The 23,205-nt window shown below is 42.1% G+C and overlaps 2 protein-coding genes across 2 annotated transcripts; both read left to right on the forward strand.

The window, feature by feature from the left end:
- Positions 1-9,820: 9,820 nt before the first annotated feature.
- Positions 9,821-10,777, forward strand: LOC307097809 (olfactory receptor 10G2; the record flags this gene model as incomplete). Its single annotated transcript, XM_079767989.1, has 1 exon — positions 9,821-10,777. One exon carries the CDS (start codon positions 9,821-9,823, stop codon positions 10,775-10,777), a length of 957 nt encoding a protein of 318 aa, XP_079624115.1.
- Positions 10,778-21,777: 11,000 nt separating this feature from the next.
- Positions 21,778-22,762, forward strand: LOC307098879 (olfactory receptor 10G2-like; the record flags this gene model as incomplete). The annotated part of the gene is made up of 1 exon (XM_079770001.1): positions 21,778-22,762. The coding sequence occupies exon 1, from the start codon at positions 21,806-21,808 to the stop codon at positions 22,760-22,762; it is 957 nt and encodes a 318-aa protein (XP_079626127.1). The 5' UTR covers positions 21,778-21,805.
- Between the last annotated feature and the right edge of the window lie 443 nt (positions 22,763-23,205).

The raw sequence follows: 23,205 nt of genomic DNA on the forward strand, positions 1-23,205 counted from the left end.
GTTTTTAATCCTATATAATAAAAGGGTAATATGCAAATAGACCAAATGGCAGAACAACCGAACAACCAATCAAAGCATAATATGCTAATGATATGCTGAGGCTGCTCAACCACTTGCTATGAAGTGCACTGACCACCAGAGGGCAGACAGTTGACCAGTCGCTATGACATGCACTGACCACCAGGGGGCAGATGCTCCAACTGGTAGGTTAGCTTGTTGCTGGGGTCCAGCCGATAGGGACTGAGCGAGATGGGCTGGACACGCCCTGGAATTCTCTCACAGTCCCTCCCTGGCTGGCCAACCTCCTGCATCTCTTCCTGGCCAGCCAACCCTGATCGGTCCAATCAGAACTGGATGAGATGGGGCCGGACACACCCTGGAGCCCTTCCGTAGTCCCTCCCCGGCATGATCGTGCACTGTGGGGTCCCTCAGCCTGGCCTGCACTCTCTCGTAATCCAGGGCAGCTCAGGGAATGTCAGAGAGCCGGTTTCGGCCCAATCCTGCAGGCTACTCCCTTTGGGAGGGCGCCAGATGCAAGGCTCATGGCTGGCAAGTGCTGCTGTGGCAGCGCGAGCCTCTCCCGATCGGACTGATTGGGTGCGAATCCATAGCAGGCACAGTGGGGCCTGAATGAGCAGGAGCAGCAGGTAAGAGCTACAGGTGGCATTGGACTGTGGGTTTTGCCCGATCCCTGCAGGACACCCAGAGGGATCCCACCCATGCACGAATTCGTGCACCGGGCCTCTAGTAGTCTTTATAAATGTCTTTTATTGGCTGTGTGGTAGGTAAAGTTTCAAGTGTGGCCCAAGATTCCATGCCTTAATCCCCAGACCCTTGAATGTGATGAAATATCACTCTATTGTGTTGTGTCACATGACACAGCTGACCTTTAAAAAGGGAGATATCACTCTAGCTGGTTTGGCTCAGTGGATAGAGCGTCGGCCTGAGGACTGAAGGGTCCCAGGTTTGATTCCATCCAAGGGCACATGCCAGTTTGCAGGCTCGATCCCCAGTAGGGGGCATCCAGGAGGCAACCAATCAATGATTCTCTCTCATCATTGATGTTTCTCCCTACCTCTCCCTTCCCCTCTCCCTTCCTCTCTAAAATCAATAAAAATAGATTTAAAAAATAAAATAAAATAAAAATAAAAAGGGAGATATCTAGGTAGGCCTCACTTAATCACATGAGCCTTAAAAAGTACATGAGCTTTCTCTGTCTGGTGGCAGAGGAAGAAGGCAGAAGATGAAGTCCAAAGATTCCAAACATGAGAAGTGCTATTGCTGGTTTAAAGATGTAGGGGATTATGTGAGAAGGAATGCAGGTACCCTTAAGGAGCAGAAGATGCCCTCGACCCACAAACAGCAAGAAAATGAGGACTCAGTCCTATAAACACAAGGAACAGAATTCTCTTTCTTTCTCTCTCTCTCTCTCTCTCTCTCTCTCTCTCTCTCTCTCTCTGTGTGTGTGTGTGTGTGTGTGTGTGTGTGTGTGTGTGTTTCTCTGCTTCTCTCTCTCTCTCTCTCTCTCTCTCAAATCAATAAATAAAAATGAAAGAAAAATATTCCATTGATCATAACTTACTTAAGATTGTTGCCCATATTGTGCCCAATGAATAATGCTGCAATATAAATATGCCAGCCCTAACCGGTTTTGCTCAGTGGATAGAGCCTCAGCCTGCGGACTGAAAGGTCCCAGGTTCAATTCAGGTCAGGGGCATGTACCTTGGTTGCGGGCACATCCCCAGTAGGAGGTGTGCAGGAGGCAGCTGATTGATGTTTCTCTCTCATCGATGTTTCTAACTCTCTATCCCTCTCCCTTCCTCTCTATAAAAAATCAATAAAAAATATATTTTAAAAATATAAATATGCCAAAGTCTAAAGCCTCTAAACCTAATTCTCTTTTCTAACTGCCTCTCTTTAAGTGAGAGCTCAAAAATGGAATTATCGCCCTGGCCAGTTTGGCTCAGTGGATAGAGCGACGGCCTGTGGACTGAAGGGTCCCAGGTTCGATTCCGGCCAAGGGCACATGCCTGGGTTGCGGGCTCAATCCCCAATAGGGGGTGTGTAGGAAGCAGCCGATCAGTGATTCTCTCTCATCATTGATGTTTCTATCTCTCTATCCTTCTCCCTTCCTCTCTAAATTCAATAAAAATATATTTTTTTAAAAAATGGAATTATCCAGTAAAAAAAAAAAATACAGGCATTTTATTGATCTTGATTCATAATGTTAGATTGCTTTCCAACACAATTATATCCATCCAAATTCCATCTCAAAAGTTCACCCCCAAAAAATTTTGCTTAATCTTTGATTCCAACAAATTATGTAACATATGACTGACTATACCTTATTTTAACTTAGGCGGCCTTTACTTTTGATAGCCAAATAACCTACAATTTGACCATCTAAGCTTTGATCAGCTTTGTCTTGTATAGGGACAAAGCCACAGCAATAATTACTTATTCTCTACCAGGGGTGGGAACCTTTTCTCTACTAAGGGCCATTTGGATATTTATAACATCATTCCCTTAATATAATTCACTTAATATGAATGTATGTTGCTATGAATAAACACCTAGATTTATTGAATTTTGCCCTGGCAAGGCCAGACCAAATGATTTCTCGGGCCTTATACGGCCCTCAGGCCGGACGTTCCCCACCCCTGCTTAAATCTAGCTGGTAGTAGAAGGCTGTAACATGTAACAAACTTCATTGAAAATTTGAAGACAATATAAAAGAATTACAAAGCAGGGAAGGAAAATCTTAAAATGCACTGCAAGTCCGGGCAGTCTGGTTCTGAAATGTCGTCTTAACTCACAGAAGGTACCTGCTTAGGAAACATAACTTCTCACTGCCATGGCTGCCTTTTGGATTTTGGTGCAGCTGCAGCGGCCTCGTAGGCAATGTGTCTATCACAGCACAGAGGTAAGAGGCCGAGTCTTCATTCTGGAGCTCCCTCAGAAGGAGGTAACTGTAAGTGTCAGAGCGACTAAGGAAGGAGGAAAAACGACCTCTCCTGCCCCAGCCATCCAGAACGTTGTAAGAGAGAAATGTGGGCGCTCCGCCATCACGCTGTTGGTACCAGAACAGCCCGTTGAACCCAGATGTCTGGTACGTGCAGTTGACCTGGACGGAAGCTCCTTCCATCGCTGTCAGCTCGGCGGGCTGCTGAACGCCTGGTCCCGCGGCGCCTAGGAGAAGACACACGACCGTTACCAGGGCGGCGCTCCTGGAAGCCACACCATTATGAAAAGGCTTCGTTTCCACGTAGTCACACACAAAAAACTGCCATTGGTAGAGAAGTTCCTTCGATAGAAACAAACTATGGTAAAAGGAGGAGGAGAAGGGCAAGGATGAGAACAGGGACAATTAGCACCACGTAAGGAAACTGTGTATCAGGAAAGACTCTTCTAAGACAAGCGTGAGAAGTTGCCATCAGCCGAAACCGGTTTGGCTCAGTGGATAGAGCGTCGGCCTGCGGACTGAAGGGTCCCAGGTTCGATTCCGGTCAAGGGCATGTACCTTGGCTGCGGGCACATCCCCAGTAGGGGGTGTGCAGGAGGCAGCTGGTCGATGTTTCTCTCTCATCGATGTTTCTAACTCTCTATCCCTCTCAATATATATTTAAAAAAAAAAGAAGTTGCCATCACTTCATTTAGCTGTAAGAAAGCCATTTCAAACCTTCCCAGCAATGATTCCTATTAACTGGAGACTTACCTCCCATTGTCAGAAAAGCACAAAGAAGGAAAACTCCGCACAGCTGCTGCCGGACACCCTGAGCCAGGCACTGCATCCCCGGAGCCAGCAGCAGGTCCACTCCCGCCGCCCTCTCTGTGGTGAGGGAAGAAGTTCAATCTGGATGCAAAACCCAGGAGAAGAAAAAGCAAGGGCGGAGCTCCTTTCCTGAAGGGGTGACGTGAAGCTTCCGCCCAAGCTGCTCTGGGTTCCCCTGGCGGGGCGTATTCACACGAAAGTTTCCTGTGTATGAATCCACAGGTTTTAGTCCGAGTGATTTTGTGAGCATTGAACGTTAGAATTGTGTGGTAAAGAACAGAGATAAGAAATGGGAAAATGGCATAAAGCTAAGGCAGAAGTGGTCAATTTCTCTATTACAAGTTTCCCTTTCTCAAAACAGGAGAAAGTGGGAAAAGGTGCTGGTAGAGGGGGGTTATGCACACTTTATTGGTGGTGGGAGTGTGTGTGTGTGTGTGTGTGTGTGTGTGTGTGTGTGGTGCAGTGGTGATATTTGTGACAGTACAGAGGAGATGGGAGAGGTTTTCTACCATCTAAATGTATCTCCCAACAGTTCATGAGATTTTTTTTAAATAGCTAAAGGAATACAATATATCTGTCTGTACATATGTATAGAGAAAGAAATGTGAAACAAGGAAGCTATTAACTTTAGTTACTTCAGAAGGTTGAGATTTAAAGGAAATGGTGAGACTATTAACCTTTTCTTTTACATCTCTGTTTCATTTGACCTGTCATTTTTTATGTAATAAAATAAGAATTTGAAAAAAATGAAATGGAAGGAAAGAAAGAAAGAAGAGAACTAGAAGGAAGGGAAAGAAGGAAAGAAGGGAAAGAGAGAGGGAGGGAGGGAGGGAGGGATATTTCAAACTATTTCCCAATTTTCACCAAAAATATTTATCTCTTTGATACTTAGTTTTCCCAAGCTAATGTATGTACGCCTCAAATACAGTATTTTTGCTAAAGGAATTTATATATCTCATGATTCCTCTGGATTTAGTCCATATAGCAGACACAGTACAGTACTTGGTTTTAACACAGATAATACTGTCATCTTGTGGCCAGATGTAGCTTTGCAATGTACATACACAAAGTGCTAAACATCTTTAATAATTTAAAATTAAAAAGAATCTCAGGAATCAGCTAGTCTCTGTCCAGTTACATCCTTATATATCACACTCCAGGCTTCATTTCTTCCTTGCTAGCCAATTCCCCACTACTTAACATTAACTTTTGTAAAAGAAACAAATGAATACCCAAAGCTACTTGTACTGTATATGCTACCTAGACCTGCAATGAATGTGAGAATCAATTTGATATCAAATCGACACCTGGTAACTTTAAATTGGAGGTTCATATTTAAGAGCACAGCTCTTTTTTCTGTCACAGCATTTAATATGTGTAGTGGTTTCTCTTATTCATGTATTCAGAAGTGTGGGGTTTCTTTGAGACCCTACTATGTTCCAGGGAATGCGGTAGTGTTGGGGATTCCATAGTGAGTAAACCCACCTTCTCTTATGAAGTCTACATTCTAGTGAAGGGAGACAAACAATAAACAAGTATAAGAGCAAATATAATATGTCAGATGGTGTTAAGTGCTTCTGAGAAAAATAACACAAGGAAAGAAAGAGAGGAAGATCAAGAGAGATCTCACTGCCCTGGCCAGGTGGCTCAGTTGGTCGAACACTAAAAAGGTTCGGGTTCGATTCCCGGTCACATTGATCTCTCTCTCTCTCTCTCTCTCTCTCTCTCTCTCTCTCTCTCTGTGTGTGTGTGTGTGCGTGTGTGTGTGTGTTTCTCTTTGTCTCTCTCTCTCTCTCTCTCTTTCTCTCTCTCTCTCTCTCTCTCCCCCCCTTACTTTCTTTCTAAAAACCAATAAAAACATATCCTTGGGGGAGGATTAAAAAGAGATCTCACTAATTAGGTGACTTCTGAACAGAAACCAGAAGGGATGGTGGAGGACCCCTGGTAACTATTTGGGGGAGACAGTGATCAATTGAGACTTCACATCACCTCAAAGAAACTGGGAGCCATCCAAAACTATATGGACGAGGTTATTCCCCGCAGCCCCCTATCCAGGGACCTACTAGAAATGTTTGCTGCTGTTCTCTCTCAAAACAAAATAATAAAGATTTGGGTAGGGAAGATCTCATTAGGGAAATACTACTTTAGAGTAGAATTTCCCCTGAGGTTCGAATTTTTCTTCAACTCTCTTGACAATGTTTTTCTTTTAATTATTATGATTTGGAGCAAGAGAGGCAACAGCTGATGAAAACAAATGTAAAATATGACTCAAGCGATATAGAAATCACACTCTTCGAAGAGCCCTGAAAGGCAGGTGCTCTCAGAGATCCTGAATGCTTGTTTGCCAGGTAAACCGCTGAAAGAATTCTAAAGCCTTTCCAAAACAGTCCCAGGAGCCCTTGGCAACAGGCTAGCCCGAATCTCTGAAGGACGTCTCTCTCTCCACTCAAGGACAGCCTGCCTCCCCCACGATTTCGCAGCTCTGTACATGTGAGTCTAAGAGGATGGAAAAGCCAGCCTGACACCAGCTCCCTTCAGAATGAGGCCATTAATTCTGAAACTTTAAATTTTTCTGTTACTTTATTCAAATATAAATTTAGCCAGTTTCTTTTCTCCATCTTCTCACCGCCTCTTTACCAAACTGCTAGAATTAAGTTTCTTCTTCCTATATGTAGGGAATTTCTTTTTTGTATTGAGAAAATAAATCTTAACACTATTTTATTTTCTTTCTTTCTTGCAATGATAAAGGGCAAGTTGGGCAGTGATAAGGTCACAGACGTTGTGAGGAAGAGTCTTTGGTAATTCTGTAAACACAGGCCAAACTGGTAACTTTTTCTGTTTCCAGTGAGGGGGACACAAAGTACCTTTCTTTCAGCAAGCTCGTTTTTTAAAGCTTTCGGTAGAAGGGCAAGAATATCCTCTTGTGGAGAGAAATAAAATATACCTAGGGTACCCCAAACCCTATCCGTTTCCCTCACTCTGCCCTAGCTCTACCAGGACCTCTAACTGAATGAATGTGAAGGAAGGGAAATCTTTCCAGAAACGGATTTGGGCTGGGTCTTCTCCCAAGGGTAAACAGAAGTCCTTTGATCCTAGAATGTCTAACACAACACTGGACCAGTCTTCATTCCTCATCTTTGGGATCTCATAACTGTTCCCTAATGGCCCACATCCCAACGTTCACTATGTAAATCAAAAGTTTAAAATAGCTGGATATGCTCACATCAAACTGGCCTAATTGAGCAGGGGTGGGCGGGTGGCGGGGGGTGGACAGAGAGCACAGAAAGCAGCCTAGCTCATGGCCCCATGGCTCCATGGAGTTCTCTAAAAAGTGCTCTTGGCAACTCCCCAGCCCGTCCTTACCTTCTCAGTACCACTCTTTCACCCTGTCCCCACAGCCTTTCCCTAGAGTTTCCAGGATAATTGCTTTTTAAACAAGTATGGTTTATCCCCTAATGTCACTAGGCCCTCATTTGCAGATAGTTTTTGTATTGAATTTTAACCTCGTGCTGTTTTTATGTGCTTTCATATTTAAATTCCAACTTATTTTACATGGTTTTAGCAACATCAAATAGTCTGAAATTGGTAAAATGTGTAAATTCTTTGGCTACTTAAGGATAGATATACTAAAATTATTTACATAGTGGACACAAGAATCTACCAGAAGAAGAAGGGGGAACAGCAGGGACTGTGGGGAGGAGACTGTTCTCTCCAAAACCCCAATTCCGGATATCCACTGTGCTCACCTCACTGCACCAGACTGCCCTCCTCTGCAACCCCTAAACACCACGCCCCACATCAAAACCTCCATCTTCTGCCCAGTCGACCCAAAAAGGTAGCCTATCCTCACACCCACCAGCTGTAACTCAGCTCTGTTTCCTGGTCCTACCGAGTCAGGGCACTCAGAACTGAGAAGGTAAAGGAGCTTTCTTCCAACGGGGCACCTGGGAGAAGTGGAATCGGACGTATGCACAACAAGTGGGAAACGTAAGACTGGCAAAGCAAATAAATTAGGGAGAGTTTTTTCACCATACATCCATCTGCATTATGGAAATCCTTCAAATAATCCCCCAAATGGTAGTTTTATCTGATTTGATATACAATTAATTTTTATAAAACATTTCAGGAATATATAATTTGCCTAAGTAGAAACACATGGATATTAAATATCTGTATTGACAAAAATGTTACTTTCCCTCATTAATAGTATTTTATGTCTAACTTTAATCTTAACTCTTTCTGTCTCTTTTCTATACCCTCACTAAAGAAATAAAAAATAAGTCTTCCCATTAATTTTCTTTTTTTAATTTTTATTTATTTATTGATTTGAGAGAGAGAGAGAGAGAGAGAGAGAGAGAGAGAGAGAGATTTTGTTGTTCCCCTTATTTATGCATGTATTGATTGCTTCTTGTGTTTTCCTAACCAAGGACATTCTAACCAAGGACGTTCTAACCAAGAACGATAGAAGGATGTTCTAACCAAGTGAACTACCTGGTCAGGGCCTCATCCATTTTCAAATAAACCAAGGTGTCCTCCTGAAACTCAAGCAGTAAACATCTGGTATTTCTTCTTCCTTTGTGGCAAAGGGCATGCTTAACATTTTCTGTGGATCCTGAAGAGCCAGTTATAATAAGTATTACTATTACTATTGATAGACCTTAAATGTTAATATAGGAATTAGGTTATTTTAGAAAATAGCCAATATAATTTTCTGATGGAGATTAAGTTGGTAAAACTCTCTTATAATTTTATTTGCTTCCTGAAAATAGTCATTAAATTACAAGATATTTTAGTTAAATGACAGATGAATGTATCTCAAACTCTCTAGTGTAGGGATATTCAACAGAAGGAGTGGAACAAACACATTTTATCCCTCTATCTTTTCTTATCATCTGAATTAGGTACTTCAAGTTTTATATATATAAACTAAAGATCAGGTCCTCCATTAATAATAAACAATAATAATTCCTCTGTACCAAAAAATCCAATCCCAAACCAATGGACCACATAAATCTATCAATCAATATAAGCAATGTCCTGGAGCAATAAAAGCCATAAATGATCCATGGAGTTTGTTATAATAAAACTAGACCCATATTGCGTTAGATTGAGATGGTCCCCAGCCAGCCAGGTGAACCAAGGGACCGGCAAACAAGATCAAGGAGAGAAAGAAGCACTGAATCAGATGAGTGGGATGTGGCAACATCCATTCAATCAGCCATTCAGTCATTCAGAAAATAATTATCACCTGTACTGTACTAGATGGGACAATTAATGGAGGCTACTTAAGAAATTTGGCAATAGCAATATAATGGGTCGCGTGCTCTGAAAAGTGGAAGCATGGTCCCTGGGAACCAAGAAAGCCTTCTTAAAGGAAAAGTGATGAAGGGAGCATTATGTAGGTGAAGGGACAGAGAAGGCAGCCTGTGCATGGAGCATGCTACTGGGAAAGCCTTTAGGTGTCCTAAGCATCTGAACAACAAGGAATTGTAAGGGGGGTGGAAAATAAATAAAAGTGATGTGATACAGTGGTAAGGGCCGGATAATGAATATTTCTGCATGCTATTGTGAGGAGATGGGATTTTAGCTGAGCACAAAGAGGAGGCATTGCAGTGATGGTAAATGAAGGGAGAAGTAGATGTAGTAATTGTAGCATACACATTCCACACTGCTTAGCCTCAACATTAGCCCCTCTTTGTTGAACCTTTTTTGGTTGGAGTTATAAGTCCTTCCCTATCAGTCACAAGTTACCCTGTTCCTTGATCTGCCAAATACTGCTTCTCAGTATCTCCCAACAGGTAAGTTTCCATCCATCTAGGAAACTAAAAAACTAAACAACCTCTGGGTGGTTTCTCTTGTCAAGTAAACCAAAATAACTAATGGCAACACCATCTTTTATTTTTTAAAAAAAAAAACTGTTTAAATAGTATTCCATTTCTCTCACAACTCATAGGCATTATTCATCAGACAAAAGCATTCTTATCACCTTTGTGTGTTGTATTTCCCTTGTCTGACTTCACCATTCATCTTAGCAGACTACAAAAAGACATGAGAAAGACCAAAAACACATCGCTGGACACCATGGTTACAGATTTCATTCTCCTGGGCTTACCTCACCCCCAAAATCTAAGGATCCTCCTTTTCCTGGTCTTCTTCATCATTTACGTCCTCACTCAGCTGGGGAACCTGCTCATTCTACTCACTGTGTGGGCTGACCCAAAGCTCCATGCTCGCCCCATGTACATTCTCCTGGGTGTGCTCTCATTCCTGGACATGTGGCTCTCCTCAGTCATTGTTCCTCGTCTAATATTGGACTTTACTCCTGCCAACAAGGCAATACCGTTTGGTGGTTGTGTAGCTCAGTTGTATTTCTTTCATTTCCTGGGCAGCACCCAGTGCTTCCTCTACACCTTGATGGCCTACGACAGGTTCCTGGCAATATGCCGGCCTCTGCGCTACCCCATGCTCATGAATAGTAAGTTATGTGCCATCCTTGTGGCTGGAGCTTGGGTGGCTGGCTCCATCCATGGATCTATCCAAGCCACCTTGACTTTCCGCCTGCCCTACTGTGGGCCCAACCAGGTGGATTACTTTATCTGTGACATCCCTGCAGTATTGAGACTGGCCTGTGCTGACACAACTGTCAATGAGCTTGTGACCTTTGTGGACATTGGGGTAGTGGCTGCCAGTTGCTTCATGTTGATTCTGCTCTCCTATGCCAACATAGTCCATGCCATCCTGAAGATACGCACTGCTGATGGGCGACGGCGGGCCTTCTCCACCTGTGGCTCCCATCTAACCGTGGTCACAGTCTACTATGTCCCCTGTATTTTCATCTACCTTCGGGCTGGATCCAAGAGTCCCCTGGATGGAGCAGTGGCTGTGTTTTACACTGTTGTCACTCCATTACTGAACCCCCTCATCTATACACTGAGGAACCAGGAAGTGAAGTCTGCTCTGAAGAGAATAACAGCAGGTCGAGGAGCTGCAAGTGAAAATAAGTAACCATAGGCTCAGGAACTACCTACATCACTGTCACGACCACTCTTTTGAGCTACTGTAGCATGTGGCAAACCTTCAATAAACTGTTAATGAATTAAACTCAATTTAATTCTATTTAGAAGAAATTTCTGAACTCTTTGGATTCATAATCTTTTCATCTCATTAAACTGGCTCAAATTGTTTTACATAATTTGTTTAGAAATATGAATATGTTACTTCTACCACCTTTTTTGTGGTATAAGAAAATGCCTTATCAAAGCTTGAATAGAATGAGAATGTGTCAACCTCTTCAGAGTTATATTATGCCAGAAAATGCAAAAGAGGAAAAAATGACATAATGTTTGGCCTAGCCCCTTTTCATTATTTCTGTCCTTAAACCCTAGACTTCTATAAATTCTGTTTCTTTGTTTGTGCATGGCATAAACATTTAAAAGCACTTGAACTTGAAAATACTGGATCATTTATGTTTCCCTCCTGTCTCTCACTCTTCCCATGAGTTCAGACATCAAAATCTGTCCCCTTTACTTTTAGAATGTCTCTCTTAATTCCTAAATAATCATTTGTCCTTTTCCCTTCTCATCCACACCACAGTCAAAAGTATCCTTCTGAAACATACAATTTTTAGGACTCTCCAATGAATGTAAAATAAAGCCAGACTCCTTAATCTGAAATTTAAAGTCCAAAACATATCTGGACCCAACAAACCTTATTTCCCAAGACATCTCTACTCTCCTTTCCCTCTCCCATCCTCACTGCTTTACTACCATTCCTTCAGCATGCCTAATACTTGCCTGCCAAGCTCTCTCCTCTACGTGGAATACACTTCCCAACCAAATCCATATTGTCTAACTTCTTAAGGACTTTTCTTAAAAGAGTGTCAAACTATGCCTTCATAATTTCTTTAAAAAAAAAACTTTTTAATGAGGATCTTGGCCTTTACATTTCTTCCAACTAATCTCTTTCAATGCCCTGAACCCCAGAGTACACATGCAAGTAACTCTTAAGGCATATAGATGGTTCTGATTTCCCAAAATAAAATATATGGAACACTCAAAACAGGATAATTTGAGGAGGATTTCTATTTACAAAGATGCGGAAGTAGGGGAATCACACACAAAAAAAGTTGAGTAACCTGGGGCTTAGTGACATTCAAACTATTTACCACCCCTAGACCAGATAAGACAAAGAAGGGGGAAATTAGGAGAGCCAGAAGAAAAAGGGTCACATAACTTTCCCAATTCCTCTCCTCCAGAGTAATGACACACTTATATACAGCCCTATACATGTCTTGGATTTCCTGAGCTACATGTGTAACAGTGAACAATTACCCCTGAGATAGGTTATACTCTTGTTGATGAGAGTATCTTCTACCACCACTCTTTTGGTTATTTTTTCCAGGAACTAGATCTAAAGAGAATTAAACTGCTACAGTGAGAACATGCTCCAGACATCCGAGTATCAGTATGGCTCTGGAAACTCCACAGACACCACAAGGACTAGAAAATAACTGGACAAGGATGTTCTATCTTGCTCACACTGAGAACAGAGAGCACCAATAGTCTCAAGTCAAACGACACTAAAGCTGGATTCATTCCTACATACCCAAGGGAACAAGGTGGAGAGATGTTCAAAAATCAGAGCTCAGGAAGCTTCACTCTAAACATAGTAGATCATTGAATTAGATGCACCCCACATTCCTCCTAATCTTGAGAACCTACCTTTCTTTTATGCTGTGAGATTTTATCTGAGCACCTGTGGAGCCAGGGTTGAACTTAGAAGTTTCTGACTCGTGAGTCTTTACACAGCTACTGCTCTTTGAATGTGACAACTAAGCTGACTCCCCAGTCTGAACCACAGTACTTCTAAATACCTTGGTTCCTACCCTCTAACAATGACTCGCTCCAACTCTAGCACCCAGGTGGAAATGGGAAAAGGTCAGCTAGAGGAGAGAAATTCTATTGGCAGACATAAAAAAGAGAGGTGTTGCTCCTTGAAAATCTCTGTGGTTGAAAAACATGTGGTTTTAAAAACTTAAAACTTTAGGGGGAAATAGGTATGAAAACAAGATCAGAATGAGCCTACATAAGTCCTTATGAATATTCCTCATAGTCATTTAATTAAATACAAGGATAGCATGCTGAGTAAAGAAAATATCAATAACTTACATGTCTTCAAATTCAAGATAGTTGATATTCTATAGTTCATTTCCATTTACCATTTACTATTTGCTGGAACTCTTTTAGAATCTACCTACTCATCTCAATGAGGTGCTTGAATTTTTATTTTTTGTTTTTACTAATAGCACATAAGTCATTTGCTTCAGTGTTAAATTCTCCATTCAAATGTTCAGTATCATTCTGCTTTTATATCTTAGAGTCTCCCATTATGAACCCAGATATCTTTGAGTAATTTGAAAATTAAGATTCTTTGGATAGCCCAGCCGGTGTGGCTCAGTTGTTGAACATTAACCTATCAACCAGGGAGTCATGATTCGATTCCCGGTCAGGACACATGCCCGGATTGTGGGCTCAATTCCCAGTGCAGGGCATGCAGGGGACAGATGACCAATGATTCTCTCTCATCATTGATGTTTCTATCTCTCTTTCCCTCTCCATTCCTCTCTGACATCAATAAAAATATTTTTTTAAATATTCTTTGGATAACTTGACTTGTAGTTTTGTAATTATCCGACCCTTACTCAGCTCACGACTAATTCATATTATAAAATTTTTAAATTTTTTATTGAATTTATTGGGGGGACATTGGTTAATAAAATTATACAAGTTTCAAGTGTACAACTCTAAGATACATCATCTGTATATTGTATTATGCATTCGCCATCCAAAGTCAAGTCTCCTTCCATATACTATAAGCACATGGCATCAGCATTGTTTTTATACATCTCAGTTTTCTTCCTCCTAAAGACAATGAAGTCCAGTTCTGAGGGTCAAGTTTATTTCTCCTATACTTGCATGAGTTCAGGGATCTTTTATTCAGTTATGCACTCCAGAAACTGAAAGAGAGCCTGGCACATATTAGGTGCTCAATAAAGTATTTTTCGCATGAAAAACATTCACTTTATCTTTATCTCCTAGCTCCTACCACTAAGTCCCTCTTATTCTATTTTTCCCAAAAGGGTGAACCAAAATTAACTGATAGAAAAACGTAAGCATCCAAAGTTAAAGGGAAAAAATATATAGAAATAAGTATCTATAATAATAAAAGCCTAAGCAACCATCGCAACTGAACGGACAACCGAACAGGCTTCATGAGGCAACTAGGCTGGCAGGGGAATTAGTGAGGGGCGACCAAACGACTGAGCAGCAGGCTGCGTGGGGTGACCAGACCGGCAGGGGTGGGCAGTGAGAGGTGACCAAATGACTGAGCAGCAGGCTGTGTGGGGCGACCAGGCTGGCGGGGGGGCAGTGAGGGGCAATCAGGCCACTGGGGGGGGGGGGGGCAGTGAGGGGTGACCAGGCCGGCAGAGGGGGGCAGTGAGGGGCTACCAGGCTGGCGGGGGGGGGGGGGGAGTTGGGGGCAACCAGGCTGGCATGGGGGACAGTAAGGGATGACCAGGCCAGCAGGGGGGCAGTTGGGGGCAACCAAGCCAGCAGGGGAGGCAGTTAGGGGCGATCAGGCAGGCAGGCAGGTGAGCAGTTAGGAGCCAGTGGTCCCAGATTGTGAGAGGGATGTCCGACTGCTGGTTTAGGCTCGATCCCCAGGACATCCCCCAAGGGGTCCCGGATTGGAGAGGGTGCAGGCTGGGCTGAGGGGGACCCCCGTCCCCCCCCCCCCCGCATGAATTTCATGCACCAGGCCTCTAGCATGTAATAAGATGTAGAGAAAGCGGAATTCACACATAAGGGGGAAAATCTGTATTTCCCTCTATATACAGAATATATAGGCTATAATGCTTAAATAACATCAAAGACTTTGGGATAGCATACAAGAATTACAACTCAGAAAAAGAAAATCTTTAAACTGGATACCAGATTTTACTCTTCTTCATGTTCATCGTCCAGTGCTTTCTTGGGAATTCCCTATTGGCCATGTCTTTCCCACCCCACCCTCTACCTCATTGCATGGCCTCAGTCTTCTGTTCCATGGAGAGAAGTTCTCCTCAATCTTCCCTTCACTCCTTAAGTCCACAGATGCTGCACTCACCAAACTGCTCCAACTTTGGACCACAAAAAATTTAAATAATATTAAATAATATCAAAATAATTCCTCCAAGAAATACAAAAATAAGGACAGATTTTTTCAGAATTAAATGGAATCTTAATATCTCAAGCTGAGGCATTTCCCTTTACTTCAAAAGTTTTAGAGCCCTCCAGGGATAAATGAAAAAGTATATGACTTGCCATTGCATTAACAAAAGTACTCACCAAGGTGTCCTTCCTTTGAATAATGAGCTTTCTCTAAAAACAAATTCTATCTTCCATCCTTAGGACCACAGGATAAATAGGATGAGGAGGGGAAAGAGAAGAAAGAGAGAGAGCAGGCCCTGGCCAGTGTTGCTCCTATACTTGCATGAGTTCAGGCCTGCACACTAAAGGGTCTCAGATTCAATTCCCAGTGAAGGACATGGACCTGTATTGCAGGTTCGATCCCTGCCCCATTCGGAATGCATTCAGGAGGCAACCAATCAATATGTCTCTCTCACATCCATCTCTCTCTCTCTCTCTCCCTCTCTTCCTCCCTCCCTCCCTCCTTCCCTCCCTCCCTCCCTCTCTCCCTCTCTCCCTCCCTTCCACTCAGTCTAAAAATCAATGGAAAAAATATCCTCTGGTGAAGATTAACAACAACAACAAAAGAGAGAGCAGTTCAACCATCCTTCTAGAAATCCAAGGATCAGAAATACTAGAATTAACTTTCAGAGTCCTCTGCTACGTTATTCTAAACAAGTTTATAATTAGAAGTGTAAGCAGGCATACCCTCAGAACATAACAGAACTTCTCAAGCCCACCCATGCTTGCATATTTGCCAGGGAAGACAGAAAAGTATTGGAAATGACATGCAGCAGCTGGAGTCAAAGCGAAGTCATCATTGCATGCAGTGACTTTCAAACTTGAGGCCAAGAACAGAGACTGTGGATTCCAGCCAGTGGCATGCTAGTAATGTTTAAAAACTGACTCCCCCAACCCTCAAACTCCCAAACAGCCCTTGGTTGCTAATTTCCATGGTTTAAATACTCCCAGCACAGTCCATTTCAAACTCCAACATGACATCATTGTATTTGACAGTACACCATTATATAGTATTTCCACCATAAAGATATAATATTAATAACTGTTAGGGTTTGGTTGGTGATGCAGACTGTGAAAGAATTCACAACTAAGAGAAGAGATGCAAAGAAAGATTATTTTCGTTTCCAAGGGAGGAAAGGGCCTGTATATTACTAGTCAATACAGGGCAGGGAACAAAGGGTAGCCTACTCTTTTAAGCAGAGGATGTTGCTAAGCAACAAGGAAGGGAGGGTAATTCTGTTAAGGCTGAACAGATATCTGGGGTTACCTTTAAAAGTTACAGTTTGTTTGCTTTCCAGGAGACAGTCCGACAGATGTCCTAAGGAGTATTTTTCCAAACCTGTAGAACATGTTTAGAGCAAAAGTTATGAAAAGTTCAAAAGAGGCTTGTTTGAAGGGGAGGTAGTATGGGAACTTTCTAACAACTAGAGCAGGGGTGGGGAACCTTTTTTCTGCCAAGGGACATTTGGATATTTATAACATCATTCTCGGGCCACACAAAATTACCAACTTAAAAATTAGCCTGCTATATTCGGTCAAATATTTAATTAATTCACCCCTAATGCCTTGGCAGGGCCAGACCTAATGATTTCTTGGACCTTACAAGGCCCACATCTGAACTAAAGGCTCCTTGGTGCAAATTAACCCAGAGTTGTGAAAACACACAGGAGGCAACCAATTGATGTGTCTCTCTCACATCAATGTTTCTCTCTATCTTTCCCTCTCTCTTCACCCTCTCTCTAAAAATCAATGGAAAGATATCCTCGGGTGAAAATTTTTTTTAAAAAAAGTCAGATTCATTTTTAAATAAAAACTCAAAGTGTGTTTCGGAGCCAATTAATACTAAGTTATTTAAATGTGTCTGACTCAGGACTTACCTTTTAAACATGACACCAAATTCACTCATTTTTGTGCTAGAAACATAGAAACTGAGGGTTAAAATTCTTCAGGGGCTTTTCTCAGGTCTCAGGCACACAGCCAAAGATTATCAAACTTTACAACCACTATACTCACAATAGAAAATTCCTGAACAGTCAGTCACTTGCACACATAGGCAGCTAATATCAGTGATCCTTAGTGAATCAAAAGAAATGGGCTTTGAATTAAACTGCTGAAGATTTTAAAAAAGAAAGTTAAATAACTGTATTTTTAAAAAGAGAAAATAAGAATCCAGAGACAAATGGCAGGGGAGGGGGGCATTAAAGAGCAACCAAAGGACTTGTACACATGCATATTAGCATGGCCAATGGACACAGACACTGGGGCAGTGGGGGCTTGCCCAGGGTGGGAATGGCTGCTGGGGGGGGGGGGTGTCAAGTGGAGATAAAGGATACATATGTAAAACTTTAGACAATTTTAAAAAAAGAGAGAAAATGTAGCCTTCAGAGTAGCTTATCTTGTCTTGCATTTTGAACAGAGGGTTTGGTTGAATCTTGGGGTTTAATACCAGGTGCTTCTCATGTTGCTATGGAAGGCAACAGCAAAGAAAAAGAAAGGTCATTTTTCTGTTCTTAAAAATAACTTTATAGATACTAGTAAAACATAGTAAAAAAAAAAAAACTAGAAAGTGATGAGCTTTGAATATTATATTACATTTTAATGTAATTTATTTAATTGAAAATGTATATTTGCCCTGCAGTGTGGCTCAGTGGTTGAGTGTTGACCCAGGAACCAAGAGGTCACTGCTCAATTCTCAGTCAGGGCACATGCCCAGTTTATGAGCTAGATCACCAGAAGGGGCCATGCAGAAGGCAGCCAGTCAATGTTTCTCTCTCACCAATGTTTCTATCTCTCTATCCCTCTCTCTACAATCAGTAAAAACATATTTTTAAAAAAGACTGAATATATTTTTAAAAGAAAATGTATATTTAATTGAAGATTACATTTAATAGCAAGTTTAACGCAGAGCTTTAACATTTTCTGAAAATTTAACAGTAAGCTATTGTAAGAAAGTACAAACAAAACCCAGCACACAACTGATTCCAAATAAGTTTGTGGGGAAGGAAGTCACCCCATAATTTTAAATGGGACCATTCTCACCTGTATGGTCCAAGTTGTCTACCAAACCTGCCACACCCCAACAAAGCAAGTATCCAAGGAGTACTCCAACTATTTGAAACCATCCTCTGTCTCTACTGCAATGAGAACAATGGAGTCCTCAAGACTAAACTGGAGGTGACTAAATTTTACTCAACTTACATAAATTTAGGGATTTTTATATCAATACTAGAGGCCCGGTGCACAAAATTTGTGCACTGAGGGGGTCCCTCAGCCTGGCCTGGCCCTCTCGCAGTCCGGGATCCCTCTCACAGTCTAGGAACTCTCGTTCCTTACCACCTGCCTGCTCGCTGCTCCTTAGCACTGCCACGGAGACGGGAGAGGTTCCTGCCATCGCCACTGTGCTCACCAGCTGTGATCCCAGCTACTGACTGACCACTGGGGGGCAGCTTCTGCATTGACCGTCTTCCCCCTGGTGGTCAGTGCACATCATAGCGACCAGTGGTTCCGGTCATTCCACCGTAAAGATTGCTTAGACTTTTATTATATAGATTCAGAGAGATCAAAACATGGGGGAAGATTAGCTCAATTATTGAAAATTAAGTACATTTTCAATGTATTTCTGGAGATAATGTGGGTAAATATGTGATCCCACAACATTTTAAAAAACGGAATCACAAAAATTGGAGGTCATTCAACAAGATCATGTTGTTCTTCAGGGTGTAGTTTCTAGATATGTAGAAATGATTCCAGGTTGCTGTCAAAACAAAATATAATGAGGATCGAGGGAATGAATGTCTCATGGGGAAATGTTACAGGGTAGAACTCTCAAGAGGTAAATAGTTTTCCATAAATCTCTTGACAATGTTTTTGTTTTGTTTTTTAAGAAAAGACTCTATCAAAGGCGATACAGCCAATAATATAATTGATGTAAAATTCAAACCACTTAGGTAGAGAAGTCGCAATCTATAAAGAGCCTCCAAGGGCAAGGGGCCTGATAGATTATTAAAATAGTCAATGTGTCAATCCCCTGGAAGATTTTAATTCCACTCCAAAGCAGAGATCCAGCATCATCACAAGCCTAGGAGATGCTCTGAAAGACACTTGCTTCGCCTGCTGCGCTATTCTACCTGAGAAAGAACAGTCTCCTCCAAGGTTTTGCTGCCGTGTCCATGTGAGTCCAAGAAGGGAAGCATTCCTAAAGCCAGGTCAATTCACAACAGGAGGAAAGACTTCATTTCTAGACTTTAAAAGTTTCAGTAACTTTGTCAAAAATTGTATTTAGTCTATCTCTTTGCCCCATCTTCTTCCTTACCTCACTGAACCTCTATTCACAGAGTTAATAAGTTAGGCATATTAATTTTTAACTAAATTGGCCTCTCTCCAGAGTTGGGAACTTTCTTCTTTGAATTGAATTTTAAACATTTATTTTTTTCTTTTCCCAATTTGAGGGAGGAAATAAAGCCAAGAGCAAAGACTTAATTTCCAGTTCAATATAAGTACAGATATAAGTGATGCATCAGATTCAGCATTACTGAGCAAACACAAGTATGGCATACTTAACCCTTCTTTTCCCAGTGATGACCACACTTAGTCAACTTACTTGAAGGTTAAATAATAATGAAGATTAAATATGTTTGAGATTAGTGTTTATAAAAGGGTATATTTAGTGATGAATCTATTAATGTTCATATCTGTTTAATTAAAGTTTAATCTAAATATATTTTAATTTTTGTTGTTTTTATGAATTATAAGATGGTTTAGGTTAAGGAACAAGTAAAAATACAAAAGAAAATTTGTATTTGAAAATTTGTTAATAGGAAAATTTCTTTTGGAACAAACTATTCATCAAAGGTAGTTTTCAAATAACATCTGACTCAGATGTTTAATACCTTTAAAGCGTTTTTAAGAATTTAATCTGTTGGAAGGCAAATAAGATCTTAAAATAACAGCATACTAAAGGTCAAATCCAATACTAATCAATGCTATTATAATCCAAAACATCAAAACTATTAAACAACTTTGGTCAATCAATAAATTTAAGTAACATTCTAGAGCAAATGAAAAGCATGGATAATGCCTTGGACTTTGTTTACACTGGGAATAGACTCAATTGCTGAAATATATGTGACATAAATCATGAGAAATGTGATCACAGAGGGCACCAGGATACAGAATTGTGGGAACTGGCAAAATCCAGTCAATCAATCAATCAGCTAATAAATATTTATTAATTAACTTACTATTGCCAAGCACTAAGGCAGGTGCTGCAGAAACATAAAAAGAACAAAATAGACTATAGTTTTGTTCTAAAGGAGTTTGTACCCTAGTAGAAGAAACCAATAAGCATTTAAGCAAATAGCTCTTATCACACTATACTGCAACTGACTTTTATAATATAAACTCTTATCTCACAGAAGACTGTTTTCTAAAGGAAAACTCTTCCCAAAGCAGGCGGCAGCCAAAGTGAATCCTGAGGAATGAGGCTGTTAGGATGAATAAGGAAACTCCAGAAAGAGTAGGTACAGAAAGAAGGAGGGTGTGGTGCTCTGAGGGAACCAAAGGAAAAAAGACTGGAAATATGCAAGGGTCAAATCACAAAGATTCTTGTATATCATCAAAGGAGACATTTTAAGGATAAGTCAGAGACCAATAATTAAGGATGGCACTGCTACCTAGCACCAAAACCCACTTCTATGTGATTCCCCTTTGGGCATAGACCCATCAAATGCATTAACACTATTATTATTAACTAGAGGCCCGATGCATGAAAATCCGTGCAAGAGTAGGCCTTCCTTCCCCCAGCTGCCAGCACCAGCTTCCCTCTGGCACCCAGGACCCAGGCTGGCTTCCCTCTGACCCCAGCTTCATCAGGAAGGACATCCAGAATGACATTCAGAAGACATCTGGTCTAATTAGCATATTACCCTTTTATTATTACAGACTAGAGGCCCCATACACAAAATGTGTGCACAGTGGGGGAGGGTCCCTCAGCCTGGCCTGCACCCTCTCCAATCCAGGACCCCTTGAGGGATGTCCAAGTGATGCCTAAACTGGCAGTCAGACATTCCTTTCACAATCCGGGACTGCTGGCTCCTAACCGCTCAACTGCCTGCCTGCCTGATCACCCCTAACCACCTCTGCCTGCCTGCCTGATCGCCCCTAATGGCCTCTGCCTGCCTGATCACCCCTAATTGCTCTCCTGCCTGTCTGATCGCCCCTAACTGCTCCCCTGCCTGCCTGATTGTCCCTAACTACCTCTGCCTGCTGACCTGGTTGCCCCTAACTTCCCTCCCCTGCCAGCCTGATCACCCCTAACCGCCTCTGCCTCGGCCCCCGCCACCGTGGCTTTGTCTGGAAGGACGTCCAGATGGGCACATCCCCAGTAGGAGGTGTGCAGGAAGACATCCAGTCCGGAAGACATCCAGTCTAATTAGCATATTACCCTTTTATTAGTATAGATAGTGCCTTGGAAGACATCCAGTCTAATTAGCATATTACCCTTTTATTAGTATAGATAGTGCCTTGGCTTTCAACACTTGTATGTAGTGTTTCCCATAGAAGGTGCATTTCAGGGCAGCTAGAAAGTGAGCAGCCTCTGAGGACTTGTCTTGCCAAACAAACCTAGATGATTGGTGGCAAATGCTTTCCACTTAAAATATAGAAATCCTTTATTTACCTCCTAGACCCTGGTCATCAGACCAAAAAAAATCATTCTTACCACCTCCTTGTGTTGTATTTCCCTTGTCTAACTTCACCATTCATCTTAACAGACTGCAGAAAGAACATGGAAAACATTGAAAACACATCCCTGGACACTGTGGTGACAGATTTCATTCTCCTGGGCTTACCTCACCCCCAAAATCTAAGGATCCTCCTCTTCCTGGTCTTCTTCATCATTTACATCCTCACTCAGCTGGGCAACCTGCTCATTCTGTTCACCGTGTGGGCTGACCCAAAGCTTCATGCTCGCCCCATGTACATCCTCCTGGGTGTGCTCTCATTCCTGGACATGTGGCTCTCCTCAGTCATTGTTCCTCGAATTATTCTAAATTTCACTCCCTCCAGCAAGGCCATCCCATTTGGTGGTTGTGTGGCTCAGTTATATGCCTTTCATTTCCTGGGCAGCACCCAGTGCTTCCTCTACACCTTGATGGCCTACGACAGGTTCCTGGCAATATGCCGGCCTCTGCGCTACCCCATGCTCATGAATAGTAAGTTATGCGCCATCCTTGTGGCTGGAGCTTGGGTGGCTGGCTCCATTCATGGATCTATCCAAGCCACCTTGACTTTCCGCCTGCCCTACTGTGGGCCCAACCAGGTGGATTATTTTTTCTGTGACATCCCTGCAGTATTGAGACTGGCCTGTGCTGACACAACTGTCAATGAGCTTGTGACCTTTGTGGACATTGGGGTAGTGGCTGCCAGTTGTTTCATGTTGATTCTGCTCTCCTATGCCAACATAGTCCATGCCATCCTGAAGATACGCACTGCTGATGGGCGACGGCGGGCCTTCTCCACCTGTGGCTCCCATCTAACCGTGGTCACAGTCTACTATGTCCCCTGTATTTTCATCTACCTCAGGCCAGGCTCCAAGAGTCCCCTGGATGGAGCAGTGGCTGTGTTTTACACTGTTGTCACTCCATTACTGAACCCCCTCATCTATACACTGAGGAACCAGGAAGTGAAGTCTGCTCTGAAGAGAATAACAGCAGGTCGAGGAGCTGCAAGTGAAAATAAGTAGCCATAGGCTCAGGAACTACCTACATCTTCATTGCTACCACTCTTTAGAGCTACTGCTGCATGTGGCAAACATTCAACAAATAGGTGTTAGTTTCAGCTTAATTGAATGTAAATCTGCTATGAAGAGCTTCTGGTGCTATATTTAACCTCAGTATATTGGCCAGAATTGTTTTACACTTTTCTAACCCATCTCTCAGAAGAAAGCACATTCTATACAAATAAATATGAGGAATAAATGCTCTATCTAGGAGGAGAGAGGATTATTTCAGGCAAATTTAGGGGAAACCAGCATAATGCCATCCCATCACTCTTCATCCATTTGCTTCATTCCTAATTTCCCAAGGCACTAGGCATTCAGGATTGCTTTGCTTAGGTCAAGACAAAGTTATCCTCCCAAGCACTTGGTGTGAATCTCTGTGGATTGTCTGTGTTTCCTTCCAGCCC

The sequence above is a fragment of the Cnephaeus nilssonii genome, assembly GCF_951640355.1.
Source record: "Cnephaeus nilssonii genome assembly, chromosome: 4".
In the NCBI taxonomy this organism is placed as follows: domain Eukaryota; kingdom Metazoa; phylum Chordata; class Mammalia; order Chiroptera; family Vespertilionidae; genus Cnephaeus; species Cnephaeus nilssonii.